The sequence below is a fragment of the Ciconia boyciana genome, chromosome 21 (assembly GCF_034638445.1).
Source record: "Ciconia boyciana chromosome 21, ASM3463844v1, whole genome shotgun sequence".
Taxonomy (NCBI): domain Eukaryota; kingdom Metazoa; phylum Chordata; class Aves; order Ciconiiformes; family Ciconiidae; genus Ciconia; species Ciconia boyciana.
In genome coordinates, this window is record NC_132954.1 from 7,262,850 (window position 1) to 7,278,831 (window position 15,982).

Below are 15,982 nucleotides of genomic sequence, written 5' to 3' on the forward strand. Positions count from 1 at the left end.
GCCAACTGCATCTGCCTTAGCTCACACAAAGCATTCCTGGAAGCGGCACGTGTTATTAAACTCCCCGAGTACTCGGCAATAAGGACTGAAGCTGCTGAAGTGGTTTGATTGGCAAGAAAATAAAGGAGAAATGTGTAGAATATCTAAATTGTGGCGTTGCAGAACCAGCAGTGGTACCCCGGGCCTAGACACCCCTCCCCTGCCCACCTCTGAATATTCTATAGAGACCTTCCTGTTGCCAAGGACAGATTGCCATGCACAAAGAGCCTGTGTAGTGATTGTGCACTCCTGCCTTCACCTGCTGTTTTTCTTCCCCAAAACAAGCCAGTATTTCTCTTTAGATGGCAGTATTCACTGTGGCATAAACATGGCAGTCTGGTTCGCGCTGCAGGGTTGCGTATCACAAGCCAGAGTTTTCCCGCTCTTATACTGAGTAGTCAGTCTGTTTCAGCTGGTGTCTTTGGCTTCCTCCTCTGCAGCACGATGACCGGGAAGGCGAAGGTGCGGACAAGTGGGTGAACAGAGGCCGTGGTCGGGGTGCTTTCCCCCGAGGAAGGGGTCGCTTCATGTTTCGGAAGTCGAGCACCAGTCCCAAGTGGGCTCATGACAAATTCAGTGGAGAAGAAGGAGAAATTGAAGATGATGAAAGCGGAACAGAAAACAGAGAGGAAAAGGACACCTTACAGACGACGGCTGAATAGCCGCAGTGTCTGCGTGTTTCCGAGAGCCCTGGCAGGAGGGAAGGGGTTCAGCACAATGCTAGTGCTGGAGATCGTCAGGGCGATCCCAAAGTGCTGAGCAGAGCCCCGGAGAGGAGCTCTGAAACAATCCCGAAGTTAACTGCATTTCCAGAGTTCAGCCTCCCTAAGTGTGGACTAGAACTGATAAATCATTTATGCTTGGATCCACTCGTGGAGTATATCTTCCCAAAGACTTACCTGCTGGACTGAATAAGGTCAAGTACTGGGTGAGATCCTAGATTTTCTCTCGTCTGTGACCTTATTGAATGGTCGGTTATTTTTTTGGTAACAGGCTTTGAAGACAATGTGGATTTTGGTTTGTGCCCATCTTAACCCAGTAGTCTTGACATTTTTGTTTCTCTTTTATAATTTGAAATAGTAAAGGTCGGGATTAACTCTCCAGTTCAAATTTTTCTCCCCTACTGTGTATTCAATTTTTTTAAATTCATACTCTACTTATTTTAGGCCTTTATGTATGTAGTAACATCAATTAAATGATAATTTTGGAAACTATTTTTGGTTCTTATAAATAAGAAAACAATGAAGCATGTGAATAAACATCTAAATGTTAACTTGTTGGGACCAAACTGCTATGATTTTTTTTAAAACTTTTTTTTATGTAACAGTTGAGTTTAGGGCCTTTTAAAAATTATTGTTTTCCTTTTATGTTGAAAGTTAACAAAATTAGCATGGTTTAAAAAAAAGAAAAAAAAAAAAAAGACACCCTACTTTTCACCACTGTTTGTGTACACTGTTAGGCCTGGTGTGTGCTGGAGTCCCAAACTGCTTGTAGGCATTTTGTGTATTCTCTTTGCAGCTGGTTGTGAACTTGAGTGCTCTTTCCAAGGTAACATAGTTTTCTAAGAAACTTCAGAATTCTACTAGGTTAAAAATATAAAAGGAGATGAGAATTTTTCAATATTTTTTATTAATCTTTTTATAAAAACAAAAGGCAAATCCCTCCTGTGCTGGTTAAGGACGGCCGTTACGATGTATTTCTTTTTATCTTCTACTTAAAAATATTCTGAAGAAGTTTGCGACTAGTTCCCTGGCTGAGTCAGTGAGCCTTCTTAGGAGAGGCATGTCCACGCACCCACGCTGAGTGTGCACGTGCTGTAAAGACACCGCTCTCCCTCTCCTCTCCATCTCTGCCTTCCCTTCCCCAGGATTGCTGTGCTGTTTCCCCACACACACCAACTAGAGTTTGGTTTGTTTTGACTTGAACAGTTCCTGTTTAGCAAAGCCCTGAAGTTTGTTTATGCAAATAAAATACAATAAAATAAGTAGTAGGTGTAACTCTGCTTTGTTTTGTGTTCTGAGTCGGGGGCTCCTGTCGCCAGACGCTTGCCTTCTGAATTAATTGGTGAGGCCAGAAGAACCAAGGCCGTGGCCAGCCCCAGGCGGAGCTGCGAAGAGTTGCTGAGAAGGGAAGCTGTAGAGCAAGGATGGGCCTGAAAGGGAAACTGGGCCGGGCAGCAGGCGTGCAAGGGGAAGCTCAGCCTGGGGCTGCCCCCGCTGTTCAAAAGCAGCAACTGCAAGCGGTTACCTTCCTGGGGCAACGCACAGGAGGTTCCTGTCTTAGGTGGCTCTTCAGGTGGGGAACGCTGCGCTGGAAGCAAGTAGAAGAACTGCCAGCGCAAGGCAAGGGCCTGCGGGAGCCGAGTCCTGCGGGAGCGAGTCCTGCAGTTCCCCTCCAGGAGCTGCACGGGTGGGGTTTTCTTGAGTTACATATTGCCGATGCGAGAGCCAGGCAGCATGTGGGTATTTGTTTTACCGTTAGCCCGACACGCTCTCCAAGTTGGTTGCTAAAAGCAACTGCTGTTTTTTAGGTGGTTAATAGACCTTTTAGCTCCTTTGCCTTGGTAGTAATTGCAAGGGGGGAAGAGGGGGTGACACAGCCACAGCCACACTTCAGACCTGCTGCCAGTAGGGATTGTGCCACCTGTGAACAGGAGGAGCGGCTCCATCCATGCTCTAAAACCAAACTCCTCGATGAGGATACGGCTCCAGGCAGCCCCGTTTTACCCCAAGGCTTGTCAAGTGCAGCCGAGTAAGCTGGCCATCGCATTTGCTGGGGCCGGGCAGTAAATGCTTTTCCATTGCTGCCACCTCAGAGGAAGATTGCTCCTTGCACTCCGATATCTGCGGGGGGATGCTGGGTGTGCAGCCTTCGTGGTGAATTTAGGCGTCTGCCAGCACTGCAGAGAAGCGTTCCTGCCTGGTGTTGGTTAACGGTGTTGGCTAACTGCAGTTGAGACAGCAATGTGGGTTAACGGTTTGTGTTTCCCTTCACACTTGAATTTGAGCCCTTGAGCCAACTTGAGACAGAGGACGCCCAGTGTTCCTGGCTCTTCGGCCTGAACGGCCAAGCCCAGGGGAGAGCAGGCTTCCTGCTCCGCCACGGAAACCTCCACCGCCCCGTCAGCCTCCTCTGCCCCATGCTGATCCTCAGGCCCCCTCCCTGCTCCGTGGTTCAGCATTGCTGAGACAAATGCATTTGGTCTAAAGGAATATTCATGTCCAAGCTGTCAGCTTGGACCAAGCACTGGCCAGGACCAGCCGGGGAGTCCGGGGGCCGCTACTGGCCCTTCCGGCTGCTGCGCTCTGCGGGGGGACTTCAGCGGCACGGCCACACCAGCCCCATGCGCTCGCGGTTTGTGGGTTTCAGCCCCTCTGTGGTTTAGGTTTCACTTCCCCCTCCACACCGAAGGTGACAAACACACAGCGAGACCCGGGCGGCTTTGAGCTGCTGTCCAGGGCGGGGTGCGACTCCTGCCTTAGCGCTTCGCTCCCCGGATTGGCAGCCTGCGCCGGCCCGGCAGCCGTGGCCGCGTCCACCGATTCTGGCTGCTGCCTGCACGTGCAGCTCAGGTAGGGTTGGGCCGTGCGGGTGGGGCCGAGACCTCAGGGCTGGCGCTGGGCATGGCCGTGCCGCACCGTGGGCTGCCTCTGGGTGCTGGCCTTGGGGCAGGGGGCCCTGGGGCTGCCCCGGCCCCGCGGGAGCTCGGGGTCTCTCCTCTCCTCGCAGCGAGGCACCTCCCTGGCTGCCTGAGCAAGGCAGGAGCGGTCGCAGAGCCACGAATCCCCTCCGTGCTCTGCAGCGGCAGCTGGAGTTGGCTGCTTCTGCTAAATCTACCATTTAACAGCGATAGCCCACGCCACGCACCAGCCTTTCCGAGCTGCTGCGAGCACGCACACCTTCCCCAGGGCGGCAGCAGCAGGAGGGTTGGGACAAATTCCCCCTGGCTCTGGGCAGCGACACCGGGGGAGGCGGTGAATTGTCTGTAGTGAAGGTGTGAGCGTTCGGAGGGTGCGAGTCAGCGTTCGGGCAGGAGAGAGGCCACAGCGGTGTCCGTGCATCGGATGGGATCACCCCGGAGGAGAGCGAGCCCACGCAGGGCGAGCGGGTGCCCCTTTTTTCCCCATAACGCTGTGGCTGCGGCCTCGGGTGTCTTCAGATGCTGGCGCCAGGCAGCGGCAGCACCGGCAGCACCAGCAGCCCCGACCGCCTGGCTCCCACGCGTTACCGCTGCCGCCCTCCTGCACGAACGCCCCTCGGCCGGCAGGCCCGGGTGCCAGCTCTGCCAGGGGAGCCGGTGGGGCCGGTCCCGCCATGCCCAAGCTCACCCTGCCGCGGTCCCGGACAGCCCGACGCAGGCGGTTCCTGTGTGGCTGCTTGCGGGGATTTGGCTGTACGAAGCCTGCTGGCGGCCTCCGGCAGGGCCAGGAGGTGCCGGTGGAGGAGGGCAGCCCCGTGCGTTTCCCCCAGCCCCCGGTCCCTTCCTCTCCCCCAGCCCTTTCTTTCCATGCGGCAGTTTCATGACTTCCTCCGCTCTGGCCGCAGTTTCATGACTTCCTCTGCTCTGCCCGCAGTGCAGCAGCCCCAGCCCCAGCCCCAGCCTCCCGCAGCCCCTGGCCCTTGTCACTGGGTCCCCAGGCCCACCGCCGCATCGGGCTCATCTCGTGCGGCGGTGGCTGGGGGCGAGCTGGGGGGTGCCAGGGCTGGGTGCAGGCACAGGGTGGCCCGTGAGGGAGCTGGCCCGGTCCCGGCAATCCAGGGCTCCTTGCGCTGGTTGTGCCACAAGCGGGGCCATCGTGCGTGACCCCGTGGTGAAGCTCTGGGGCAGCGATGCTGCGGTGGGGCCGGGCTGTGCTGTGGGGCCGGCGGCTGCAGGCGCAGCTCCCCATGGGCACCCAGAGCCACGGACCGGCACAGCTGGGCCCTGGGGCTGCGCTCCCCACCGGCATTCGAGGCTGGACTGTGGCAGGGGACCCTCTCCCTGCTCTCGCAGGTGCCCGCCCTGACGGCGAGGCTGAGACTCCGCTCTCAAGCAGATGCCCAAGCCCTTCCCAGTGCCGGAGGAGAAGGTGGGTGGGGGGCTCCAGGCTGGGGGCAGTTTGGGGCTCAGGGGACACGGGGCTCTGCAAGCCAGCGGGTGCTGCCTGGGCTGGTTGCTGGCTTGGAGCTGGGACCCTCGTGCCCCAGCGGGTCTCCCCTCCTGCAGGCAGAGCCGTGGCCGGCAGTGCAGCCCCCAGCACCCGTCCTGCCGCCAGAGCTGGGTGAGTCACCCCGTCCCCGTGCCATGGGCCGGGGCCATGCCCTGGGGGGGGCTTGCTTGGGGTGCGGGGGGGACCTGGGGAGGAGGCAGACCCTACGAGCCCCATCCCTCCCTGCCCGCACAGACCAGGAGCCGCAGCTCTGCCGGGCCCTGTTCGACTACACCCCGGAGCTGCTGGATGAGCTGCCGCTGCGGCGGGGCGATGTCATCCAGGTCCTCAGCAAGGTGAGGGGGCGTGGGGATGGGGGTGGCCCCGAGGCTCATCCCTGGTGCTGATGCCTGCCCTGCCCGCAGCGGACGGAGGTCGAGGGTTGGTGGGATGGGCAGTGCCGGCACCGGAGAGGGCTCTTCCCCAACAACTTCGTGGAGCTCCTGCCAGCACCGGTGCCCACGGTGAGTGGGGGCTGCACTGGAGCTGCCTGCCCATGCTGGCCCGGGGCTCGTGTGGGCAGACCCTGCACCCTGGCAGGCTCCGCAAGGCCAAAGTCTGGCATCCGCGGGGCTGCGCCATGCCAGCGGTCCCAGCATCCTCACCCAACCCCACTCTCCTGCAGCTGAGGCTGGCAACGCCATCCCGGGATGCAGAGTCCGGTGAGTCCAGCTGTGGCGGCCGTCTGGCCCTGGGGGCCTCCGTGTCCCGCCAGGATGGCCGGGCAGCCCCACGGCCGGGTGCGAGGTGGTTTGGGGCAGCCGGGGGGCCGGCCATGCCGGGAGGCAGGAGGAGTCCCATGGGGCGCGGGGATGCGGCGTGGACCGGCACCGAGGTGCTCTCTGCTTCGACTTCCTTCCCAGCACGGAGCCGATTTCCTCCGGCGTCACGTGCGCAGTGTGGGGCCGTGGCAGCCGGGGGAGCCTGGCACGGCACCGCACGGCACGGCCTCGTGGGCAGCCCTGCGCCAGCAGGTAGGATGGAGCGGCCGTGGCTCCAGGGGGTCCTGCACCTGCGCGGGGCCACCCTGCTCCTGGGCTGTGCTGGAGCTCCGGGAGCCGGGGCAGCTGCCAAGGAGGAGCAGGGGCTGGCGGGACCCGGGCAGCGCTGAGCACCACCGACCCCATGCCGCTGGGAGCGATGGAGCCCTGGGACCTGGAGAGCAGCTCCCTGTGCCATCGAGGCCTGGCCCTCTCATCCCTGTCCTTGTCCCCATGGCCCTCGTGGCTGTGGCCATCTCTTCAGGTGGATAAAACCTGCAGGCATTTTTGGTGCCTGCAAGGCCACCCTGGAGAGGGCCGTGCTGGTGGCGGCAGGGACCAGGCGGCGTCAGGGCTGCCGGCCCGCCATGGGGACAGGGTGGCCTGCCACAGGGACAACATGGCCCGCCACAGGGACAGGGTGCTGCACCATGAGGACAGGGTGGTCCGTGGGCGCGTGCCTGTGGCCTGGTGCCCCTTATCCCGCTCTGCTGGGGGGCCCGTCCCAGTGGGACCCTGGGGCTGGGTGGCAGAGGGATGCTGCTGCAGCGTGGGCGGCAGGGGGACAGCATCCTGCCCGTGCCGTGGTGCTGGCGCTCTGGGGGAGGTTTGCAGCCGCCTGCTCTGCCGTGTGCAGAGGAAGCGCCGACCGCAGCGGGGCTGGGTGCTGCGCCAGGTGCGGGAACGGGTGCAGGGTTTGGGTGCGGGGCTGGCGGGAGAGGCGACTGCCCCTGAACCAGCAGACAGGGCCCTGGGCACACGGTGCCGGGGCGGTGTGGCAGAGCCGTCATGGGGCTGGTCGGGTCCCGCCAAGCATCGCTGCTGGCCGCGGCAGACGTGGGAGATGGTGCTGGCGGGAACCATGGGCCCAGGAGCACTGTGGGGCGATGTCTCCCACCGGTCCTGCCTGTGGGCGCCTCCTTCCAGACCCCCCCGTCCCCATCCCTGTCCCACACACGACCCTGAGCCTGGGACCCCTGGCAGGAGCAAGGTGTGGGAATGAGGGGGGTCAGGGATGGAGTGGTCCCTGGAGACCTTGTCCTGGCAGGGTGGGGGGGGGTCCCACCATGTCCTGGCAGGGTAGGGGGGGTCCCCACCCAGCCAAAGAGTCCCAGGAGAGGGGCTGTAACGAGGGTCCTTCCCCCTGCGCCTGACGAGCCCCTTTTCTCCCTGACAGCCTGTAAGACAGCAAAGGACGAGGCAGGCGAGGAGGGGGAGCACCCGGGTGAGTCCTTGGGCTGGGGGGGGAGGGAGGGACGGGGATGGGGAAGGGGACGGGGATGGGGACGTGCCCAGCACAGGACTTCTGTGCCTGGGGCAGGTCCCTGGTGCCGGGGCATCGCCACAGCCGGAGGCCCATGCAGGAAGCGCTTCCTGCCCGGCTCTCGCCCGCCCGTGCTCTGGGTGCCTGCGGTGCTGGTCCCAGCCCTGGTCCTGGTCCTGCCTCCTCTCCCCAGAGCTCCCCGCAACAGCGAGGATGGAGCCAGCCAAGCTCCCCCCCAGCAAGAGGATGGCTCCTGCTCCCCCTGTCCCTGCCAAGGCCAAACCGACCCCCGCGCTGGCAAGCAAGTAAGACACGCGGCCGTGCCGGGGCGTCCGGGGCTGCCACGATGCCCCAGTGCCGGGGTCGTGCTGATGTCTGTGCTTGGTCCCCGGAGCGAGGCTGATGTCTCCCCTGCGAGGGGCAAGCGCAGCCCGGCTGTGCTGCTTTACCGACTCCGCCGTCCCCAGGCCCGGTGCCCCCCAGCCCTGCGCCTCGGCCGATGCGGAGTGGGGCAGAGCCGGCAACCCAGGTAGGTGCTGGGTGCCGGCACCGGGCACTGCAGCCATCGCGGGGCCGTGCCCTGTGCCAATGCCAGGCGCTGACACCCTTCCTTTGGCAGATGCTGATGGCTTCAACGCAGTGCCGGTCACCACGGCCAAGCTGAGCCACCCCACCGCCACGCGTCCCCGGGTGCCGGGCCAGCGGCCGCCCAGCCTCGCCTTGGGGAGTGCAGGGGGTCACTGCGGGGGGGAGCAGCCCCAGGGGCCGCCCTGCCCCGGGGTCTGCGCCCCGCTCCCTGGCACGTGGCAGGCCCCTGGCCCACTGTGGAGCACGGAAGTGCTGGCAGCACCACGGCCGGAGGAGCGGTTGGCCCTGGAGGACCTGAAGGCTGAGGTCCGGACCCTGCACATCCTTGTGGACCTGATGCGAGTCCAGCACCTGTGAGCGGGGACGGGGGTGTCAGGGCACTGGCGGTGGCGGGGGGTGCCCAGTGGCTCCCGGCTGCTCGCTGTCGGGTCTGGCCGCAGCTGAGCCGTCCCTGGCGCCTTGCAGGCGGGACCTGGAGGACATGCGGCTGGAGATATGCCAGGAGCGGGCCAAGCGCCAGGCGCTGCAGGTGAGTCCTGGGGCGCGGGGCTGCCCCGTGCCAGGGTCCCTGCCACCTCCCCAGTGCTCACAGCCTCTCCCCGCAGGCAGAGATCGAGCGGGTGAGGAAGGTGCTGCCCTGCTAGCGTGGCTGGGGGCTGCGGCCGCAGCGCCCACCCCTCTGCAACCCCGGGGGGTGCGGGGCAGGCAGCTGGCACACGGTGCGGCGGGCACCGTGCCGGTGCTGTGCCGTGTGTCCCCAGCCCCGCTCCCCCCCGCCCGCTGATCTGCACCGATTGAGCACAAACGCCTGCCCTGCTCCCTGGGTGTGGTGTGGCCCTGAGGCTGTGCAACACCCCCGGGGGTATAAATAGTGTTTAAAATAAACTACTTTGGGTACAGAGCGCTGCTGGGCTGTGTGGGTGCTGCAGAGGGCAGAGCCCTGGGGGGCAGCTGCCATGTCCCTGCGGGGTTGGGCAGGGCTGGGCTGGTGCTCCTGGGCACAGGGGGTCCCACCACAGCACGGAGGGGGTCCCACCATGGCACAGGGGGTCCCACCAGGGCATGGGGGAGTCCTACCACAGCACGGGGGTCCCACCAGGGCACAGGGGGTCCCACCAGGGCTGGCTCGCTGCAGAGCCCAGGGCAGGAGCCTGCGGTGCTCAGCCCCAGGTGCTGGGAGCGGACACGCGGGCAAGTCACGGGCAGGGCTGCAGACTCCACCAGCTGGTCCCAGCGGGGCCAAGCGTCCCCTGCCACCCCCTGCGCCTTGGCCTGGGCTGGGGTGCAGTGGCAGGGCCTGCAGCACCTCCTCCTCCTCCTCCTCCTCCTCCTCCAGCCCCCGCATCATTTCCCAGCCCAGCATCCTGGCCTCCAGCCACCGGCATGGGGCTGAGAGAACATCTGGAAAACATCTGGATCCTGCTGGCGCTGGTAGCGCTGGGGACCGGCCTGGGAAGGAGCTATTTTTATAAAGCTGCCGGGGAGGGGGCTGGGGAGGGGGCGGCGGGGCCCCCGCATGCTGCGGGGCTGGGCCGGTGCCAGGAGCAGGGGCAGGATGCGGCCCAGCCCTGCGGGGAGCAGCCCACTGCCCCAGGAGCCCCGCGGGGAAACATCCGCCCCGGCCCCACTGGGAGGGCGCTGGGTCAGGGCCAGGCGGTGCCGGAAAGGGCCCTGGCTAATTTTAGTGGGGACAGGGGGAGGGAATTGGCCGGGGAAGCGGCTGCAGCCGGACCCCCCCCCCAGCACCGCTTGTGCCGGCTGCTGCAGCCTTGCCTGCCCCGGCACGCAGGGCCCCCGCCACGCCGGGCTCCAGGTAGTGTAAAACAGCACCATGTTTCTGGGGCAGGACCCCACAGCTTACACGGATGTACAGCCCGATCGCGACCCACGGGGCTGGCCTCACTCCGGCGCCAAGCCGACAGGGCCAGCGCCCGCAGCCGAGCCCGGCAAGGTCTGCCCTGTCCTCGTCCTTGTCCCCGCAGGGTCCCGGGGTGGCTCGGCTGGTGCCAGCAGTCGTACCAATGGCTCAAAGTGCATTGTGTCCCGGGGCGAGTCTGGCCCCGGGGGTGCCCATGGCACCGGGGTCGGGCTGGCAGCGGTGCACAGATGCTCTGGGGCAGCTCCTCCAACCTAGGGGCAGTGAGCAGCCCCCCTGTCCTCCCGTCTCTTGGCCCCAGACCGGGTCCTAGGCAGCTCCCGGGGGTGGCACGGGCCGAGCTACGGGGGGGGAGCCGGGCACAGCGCCAGGGCAGCTGCCCCTGAGCCTGGGCTCAGTAGTAGTGGACACGGCCCAGGGTGCCGGTGCCCAGGATGTCGGGCTGGCCATTGCGCCAGATCTCGCGGATGATGCGCTCGCGCTCCTCCAGCCGCTGCGCCCGCTCCAGCTCCTCTGCCGAGGCGAAGACATTGACGGCCAGCGCTCCGTCCCCGGGGCCGTGGCTCTCCAGCGGGATCTCGGTCACTGGCAGCAGCGACTCGGACGCCGCGCGGTCAACAGTGTCCTCCTCTTCCTCGTCCTCGTCCTCATCCTCCTCGTCCTCGCTGAGGTCCCTTGGGTGGGGTGGGGGGCGTACAGGGGTCCGGCAGGACAGGCGCAGCACCAGCAGGCACAGGGTCAGCACCAGCCCGAAGCAGACGCCCAGCACGAAGTAGAGCCCGAAGCTCTCGGGGTTGGCTGCGGGGAGAGCAGAGGGGATGAGGGACTGGCCTGTGCCTGCCGTGGGGCCCGTGGTGGCCCTGGGGTCCCCCTGGGACGTGTCCCCGCCAGTTCTGGGTGGGCTTACCTCGGATGTGTGCATATGCGGCCATGGTGTTGCTCAGCAGCTCCATGTCCCGCTTGCGGCTCTCCATCCTGCACCGTCACACTCAGTGTCTCTGGGGACGGCACGTGCTCAGCATCTGTGGGACATGGGGGCTGAGCAAGGTGCTGCTGGGGGCTGGAGCCCCCCCCCGGACCCCCCGTCCCCTCTGGGGCCATTCCTGCATGCGACCGTGCCCGAGCCAGAGCAGGGACTCATACTGGGTCTGGGCTGCTCTGGCCAGGGCCAAGCCCCACCAGGTGCCGAACCGGAGCCGTCCCGCTCCCGCCGCCCCTCCGTCCTTCCTGCGGGACCAGAACGGATACAGCTCCTCCAGGACACCGCGTCAAACGGCTCTGCGGCACCGGGCCAGGCTTTCCAGCCCGTGCCCCGGCCGTGGGCACATGACACAAGACACGGGGCTGGGCCACGGGGCCGGGCTTGGTGCCGAGCAGGACCGGGGTCCCACAACAGCCCCTGCAAGCCTGCCCGTGCCGGTGCTGCTGCTGGTGCTGCCCGGGCACGTGTGCATGCACACGTACGCTCCCCACACAGCCCCTCCAGGGCAGCGTCCCCCCCTCCTCGTGCTGCTCCAGCCTCGGCTGTTTGCCGTGGGGCCCCGTGGTGCGGGGGCAAGGACCGGGCCACGGCGCAAAGGCCGCCAGGTCAGCAGGCAGCGGGAACACTGCTGAGCTGGGGCTGACCCTGTGCCCCCCAGCTCCCACCGCGTCCCTGGAGCAGGATGGGCGAGGGGCAGGCGCTGGTCCCTCTGCAAGAGGAAAAGCTGCCTGCGCCCTCCCAGCAGGGCCAGCCACGGCTCTCACGGGAACCTGCCCTGGGAGCTGGGGGGGGGACACCTGCGCAGCCCCAAGCAGCTGAGCACCAGCCCTGGCAGCCTGTCCCTGCGGCCCCCCGCTGCCCCTGTGACGCTGGTGGGGGGCCGGGTCCCCCTCAGCTGTGGGGTGCTAAGGCCCCCAAGGCGTCGGACTGGGTGCGGGGCTGGGCAGCAGGCCGGGCAGCAGGCAGGGCAGCAGGCAGGGCAGGAGGGATGCAGCGCCTGGCCCTGGCAGGGGGCGAGCTCATTTCCCAGAAACGGCTCCACAGAGGGAGGAATGAGGAAAGAAATGCAGAAAATGTGACACATCAGCAGAACCGCTCCCGGACAGTCCAGTGCTGCGGGGCTGCCACACGTCCCAGGGCTGGGCAGCCCCTCGCGGTGGGACACCCCGAAACACGGCCAGCGCTGTCCCCGGGGGTGTCCTGGTGCTCTCCCCATGGAGCAGCCCCGCTGCCAGCCCCTGCAAGGGGGCCGCACAGCCCCGCTGTGGGGCTGGAGGGGCAGAGCCCCGCCGCGGGGCTTCAGGGACCCCCAGAGCCCCGCCGGTGGCAGGGCTGCTGGCGAGGGCACTGCAGGGCTGGCTCCAGGGCCATGGGGGTGCTCAGCACCCAGAGCTGGGCGCCCGCAGCCGTGGGCTGTGGCAGGGCGGAGGTCCAGGGCTGTAGCGGGCACAGGGTGTGAGAGCCTGGGGACAGCAGGGACAGGCAGAGGGAGCTGGGCCCTGGTGGGTGCTGTGTGCTGGGCAGGAGAGTGCCGAGTCCCCGCTGCCGGAGCCGGGGCTGCCCTGGACCCCCGGGGGCACCGGAGCGGGTTCACCCCGGGGATACGGGTGCGCCTGCGGGCACAGCCCCAGAGCACTCAGCCCTGCGTCCCCAGGCGCCGAGCCCTGCACCCCTGAGCCCTGTGTCCCCAGGCTCTAAGCTCTGAGTCCCCAAGCACCCAGCCCTGCATCCTCAACCGCTGCGTCCCCGAGCCCTCAGCTCCGCATCCCCAGGCACCCAGCCCTGCGCCCTCAGACCTCGCGTCCCCAGGCCCTGGTCCCCGCATCCCCACGCCCCGCGTCCCCGGGCACGACGCCGGGGCGCCCCGAGCAAGGGGACGGGGCAGACCCGCGACACCGCGCCGTGGCCCTTGGGGCTGGCGGACGCAGGGTGCTGGGGGTGGGGGGTCCCTCGGGATGTCCCGGCCACCCCGTGGTGCCCCGCAGCCCTGAGCCCCGAGCCGGTGCCCGGGGCCGGGGGGGGCCGGTACTCACCAGGGTGGCGGGTGGCCCCCGGGCGGGGCGGGAAGGCGAGCGGCGGCAGGAGCCCGCTGCACTTGGGCTGGAGAGAGGGAAGAGAGAGCAAGGTCTGTTTAGCATTAACGCCGCAGCAACAGGAAATAGTTCGGAGGCGGCTGGCGGTCAGCGCTCCCCGCCGGAGCCAATGGCAGCCCCGTCCCGACGCCGAGCGGGGCGCGGGGCCGGGGCTCGTCCCGCTCCCCTGGGACGCCGGGCTCGGCCCTGCCGCGGAGCCACCCCGGAGCGGGGCTGCGGGCGGGCGGCGCCGGGCCCCGTCCCCGCCGTGCCCCGCGCCCGTCCGGCAGGACCGGCCGGGCCGTCGCTGGGCCCAGGCTGGGCTGGCGGGGCCGCGCCCCGGCCTCGGCTCGGCGAAGCCCCGCAGGGCCGGGTGTGCAGGGGCCGCTGGGGCCGGCCCAGCCCCCGGGGCGGGGGGGGGGGGGGGCGAGGGGCCGGGCAGGGTCCTGCCCCGGTGCTGGCCGCCCCCCGCGGGGCCGCGCAGGGAGCGAGCGGCCCAGGCCGTGGGGCAGCGGCCCGGCCCCGCTGCGGCCCAGCCGGCGGCTCGACCGAGCACACGCTGCTCCGGAGCGGCAGCTGCGGGGCAACAGCAGGGCTGGACCTCGGGGACACGGGGCTCCGTGCCCACGGCTGTGCCCCGCGGCCCAGGGGACCGCTCCGGCCGGGACGGGCTCTGCCGGGGCCCCCCGGGGCGGTGCGGGGCCGCGGGGCCCCGTCCCCGCCGCGCCCTCCCCCGCGTCCGGCAGCCCCGCCGCCCCCTCCCCGTCCCCCCCGGGGTCGGTGCGCGCTGGGCTCTCGGTATCGAAGTTTTATTGCCGACATGCAGGAGTAGTTTCGATGTAGTACAAAAATAATGTCTTTATACAAATTTTTTTCCTCTTTTTTTTTTTTCCTTCCTTTTTTCTTACAACAGGCTCCTTCCCGCAGCGCGGCCCCTCCGCCCACCCCCCCAGCCGCTCCTGCCCTCCCCACACCACCCCCTCTTCCAGTTTGCTTTAATACAAGTGTGATTTACTGGCGATGACCGGTGCGCAGGAATACTGGGTGTGATACAGCCTCGCAGAGTCCCCAGAATATTGCTTTAACTTTGGGAAAAAAAATCCAAACCAAAACAAAACAAAGAGGTGGGAGCAAGACAGGAGAAAACCAGATGGAAAGAGCAGGGCCCCAGGTGGGGGATCCCAGCCCCAGGGGTGCTCAGGGACTGGGGGTCCCTGCCCTGCTGCTGGTGGCACAGGGGGGTGATGGGCACACACTGGGGTGTGCCAGGACAGACCTACCATCTTTAAAATAAATAAGGCTAAGACTTCAGGCTACTGGCTCAGCTGGCTGGGGTTGGTGCAACTGTTCTAGTCTGTATTAGTGTTCACAATTCCCTGCCTGCCCGCTGCCAAGCAGCTTCGGCGACTTCGCAGGCAGGACGTAATGCCCAACGCTGCCAAGGAGTTTCGGGTCAATCCCTATGTCCCCACAAAGACACCTGGAGGTTGGCCCAGGCTAGACACAGTCCACTTCCCCAGCCCGGGGCAAGAGAAGGCAATGTGCTACAACTAGATCTGCTACTCACTCCCACCCGCGCTCACGGGGGTGGTAGAGCTGACCCCCAAAAACAGGGCCAGCCCTCAGGGCCGAGGCCCCAGCAGCCTTCCCCACCCCTGCTCGCACCTTCCCTTGTGCCCAGTGCAAGGGTGGCAGGAGAGGGCGATGCTGGAGCTGCTGGGGGGCTGGGAGCAGGGGAAGGAGGCAGCTGGAGAGCCCTGGCTGGGGCACTGCAAGCCCTGGGACCCGTGTCTGAGAACAGTTCATCTGGCAAGACAGGCATCCAGTTCACAAAATGAGGCTCAGAAACAATCGTTCCTGTTCTCAGCACAGGCAAACGCTCTTCCAGTGGCATTAGGTGACAAACCGGGACATCCTTCTCCCACCTCAGCACCACACGGGGACAGCAGAGGCGGCCCCAGGTTTGGGTGGCGAGGCTGGGATGGCAAGATAAGCTAGGGAACAAATACAGTAGAGACTTCAGCCAGCCCCTTCCTAATTCTAGGCAGATTATTTTGGGAAGCTTTTTCACATTACAACTCATATATTATATCTGTACCACAACTGAAGTGTGAAAATGCTAAATCAGAATTAATGCAATTTTAACTGCACCTTAGATAAGCTACTGAAAAATAAGATTAAATCATATATCCTTATGAAACTAAAATAATCGGTGAAAGGTGGGAAAGAGGTCAGAGGCCACGCCGGGCCGAGTCCTGCAAAACCTTTGAACTGCGGACAAGATCCAATCTTTGCAGCGATCGCCTGCAAGGATGACTCTCGCCCAAGGCAGTGGCTGGGCTCTCCAGACAGCCCCTGGTCACACCGGGTAACCGGGCGGCTGTTTGTGCCGCTCACGAAGGCCTTGGCGCGCCGCAGCCCACACACAGCCACCGAGGGCTAGACAACACAGCCAAACCAGGTGGCACGTTAAGGACAGAAAAAGATTTGATGCAGATGAAGGGAAGTGGGAGGTTTCAAGAAATTCTTCCTTTCGAGAAACCCCGATAAATCTAAGCTTATTCAAACCATATGGAGCGAATGCAGTCAGCCGACTCTCCGTACTGCACAGCCGTGACTCTTGTGCCAGCAAACCAGCTTCACCCTTGGTAGTCTTCTCCTTTCCCACAGGCTTTGCTCGATCCAGAGAACAGCATGGTTAAAAAGACAAGAGAGGTAGATTACAGTCATGATTAAAAGCAGATTAGTCATCTAGGCTTCGATTTAAAAAAAACAGATTCCAGAAGATGCCAAGAGGTTGCTGCTTCCAAAACTAGCTTTTTCAAAAGTCTTCTCCCTCCAGAGCGAGTGTGAGTGTGTGTCCCTGAACAGAGCTCAGAAGAATTGCTACATTATTCTCCATCACGGGACACTGGTATTGCTGTTGAGCTGTAGTAGGCGACGTGAAAGGCAGACTGCAGGATGGTGCTTGTGCTCTCGGATGTGTGGGAAG

The 15,982-nt window shown here is 64.5% G+C and overlaps 3 protein-coding genes across 5 annotated transcripts in view; 2 read left to right on the top strand and 1 right to left on the bottom strand.

Annotated features, from left to right (window-relative positions):
• The window catches only part of THRAP3 (thyroid hormone receptor associated protein 3), a 33,620-nt gene extending 31,596 nt beyond the window's left edge, over positions 1 to 2,024 (top strand). For all 3 annotated transcript variants that reach the window (XM_072885189.1, XM_072885187.1, XM_072885188.1), the window contains one exon: positions 480 to 2,024. In XM_072885189.1, coding sequence (XP_072741290.1) covers positions 480 to 701 — 222 coding nt within the window. In that variant the 3' untranslated portion in view covers positions 702 to 2,024. The remainder of the gene's footprint in view (positions 1 to 479) is intronic.
• Positions 2,025 to 3,505: 1,481 nt separating this feature from the next.
• SH3D21 (SH3 domain containing 21) lies at positions 3,506 to 8,862 on the top strand. The gene is made up of 13 exons (XM_072885488.1): positions 3,506 to 3,611; positions 5,033 to 5,108; positions 5,246 to 5,300; positions 5,424 to 5,524; positions 5,594 to 5,692; positions 5,854 to 5,890; positions 6,092 to 6,202; positions 7,386 to 7,433; positions 7,666 to 7,777; positions 7,940 to 8,001; positions 8,092 to 8,413; positions 8,526 to 8,589; positions 8,666 to 8,862. The coding sequence occupies exons 2-13, from the start codon at positions 5,076 to 5,078 to the stop codon at positions 8,702 to 8,704; spliced, it is 1,083 nt and encodes a 360-aa protein (XP_072741589.1). The 5' UTR covers positions 3,506 to 3,611; positions 5,033 to 5,075; the 3' UTR covers positions 8,705 to 8,862.
• A 1,012-nt stretch (positions 8,863 to 9,874) lies between these two features.
• On the bottom strand, positions 9,875 to 13,411 carry EVA1B (eva-1 homolog B). Its single transcript, XM_072885102.1, has 3 exons — positions 12,952 to 13,411; positions 10,844 to 10,958; positions 9,875 to 10,734 (listed from the first exon to the last, which is right to left on the bottom strand). The coding sequence occupies exons 2-3, from the start codon at positions 10,908 to 10,910 to the stop codon at positions 10,331 to 10,333; spliced, it is 471 nt and encodes a 156-aa protein (XP_072741203.1). The 5' UTR covers positions 10,911 to 10,958; positions 12,952 to 13,411; the 3' UTR covers positions 9,875 to 10,330.
• Positions 13,412 to 15,982: the final 2,571 nt, after the last annotated feature.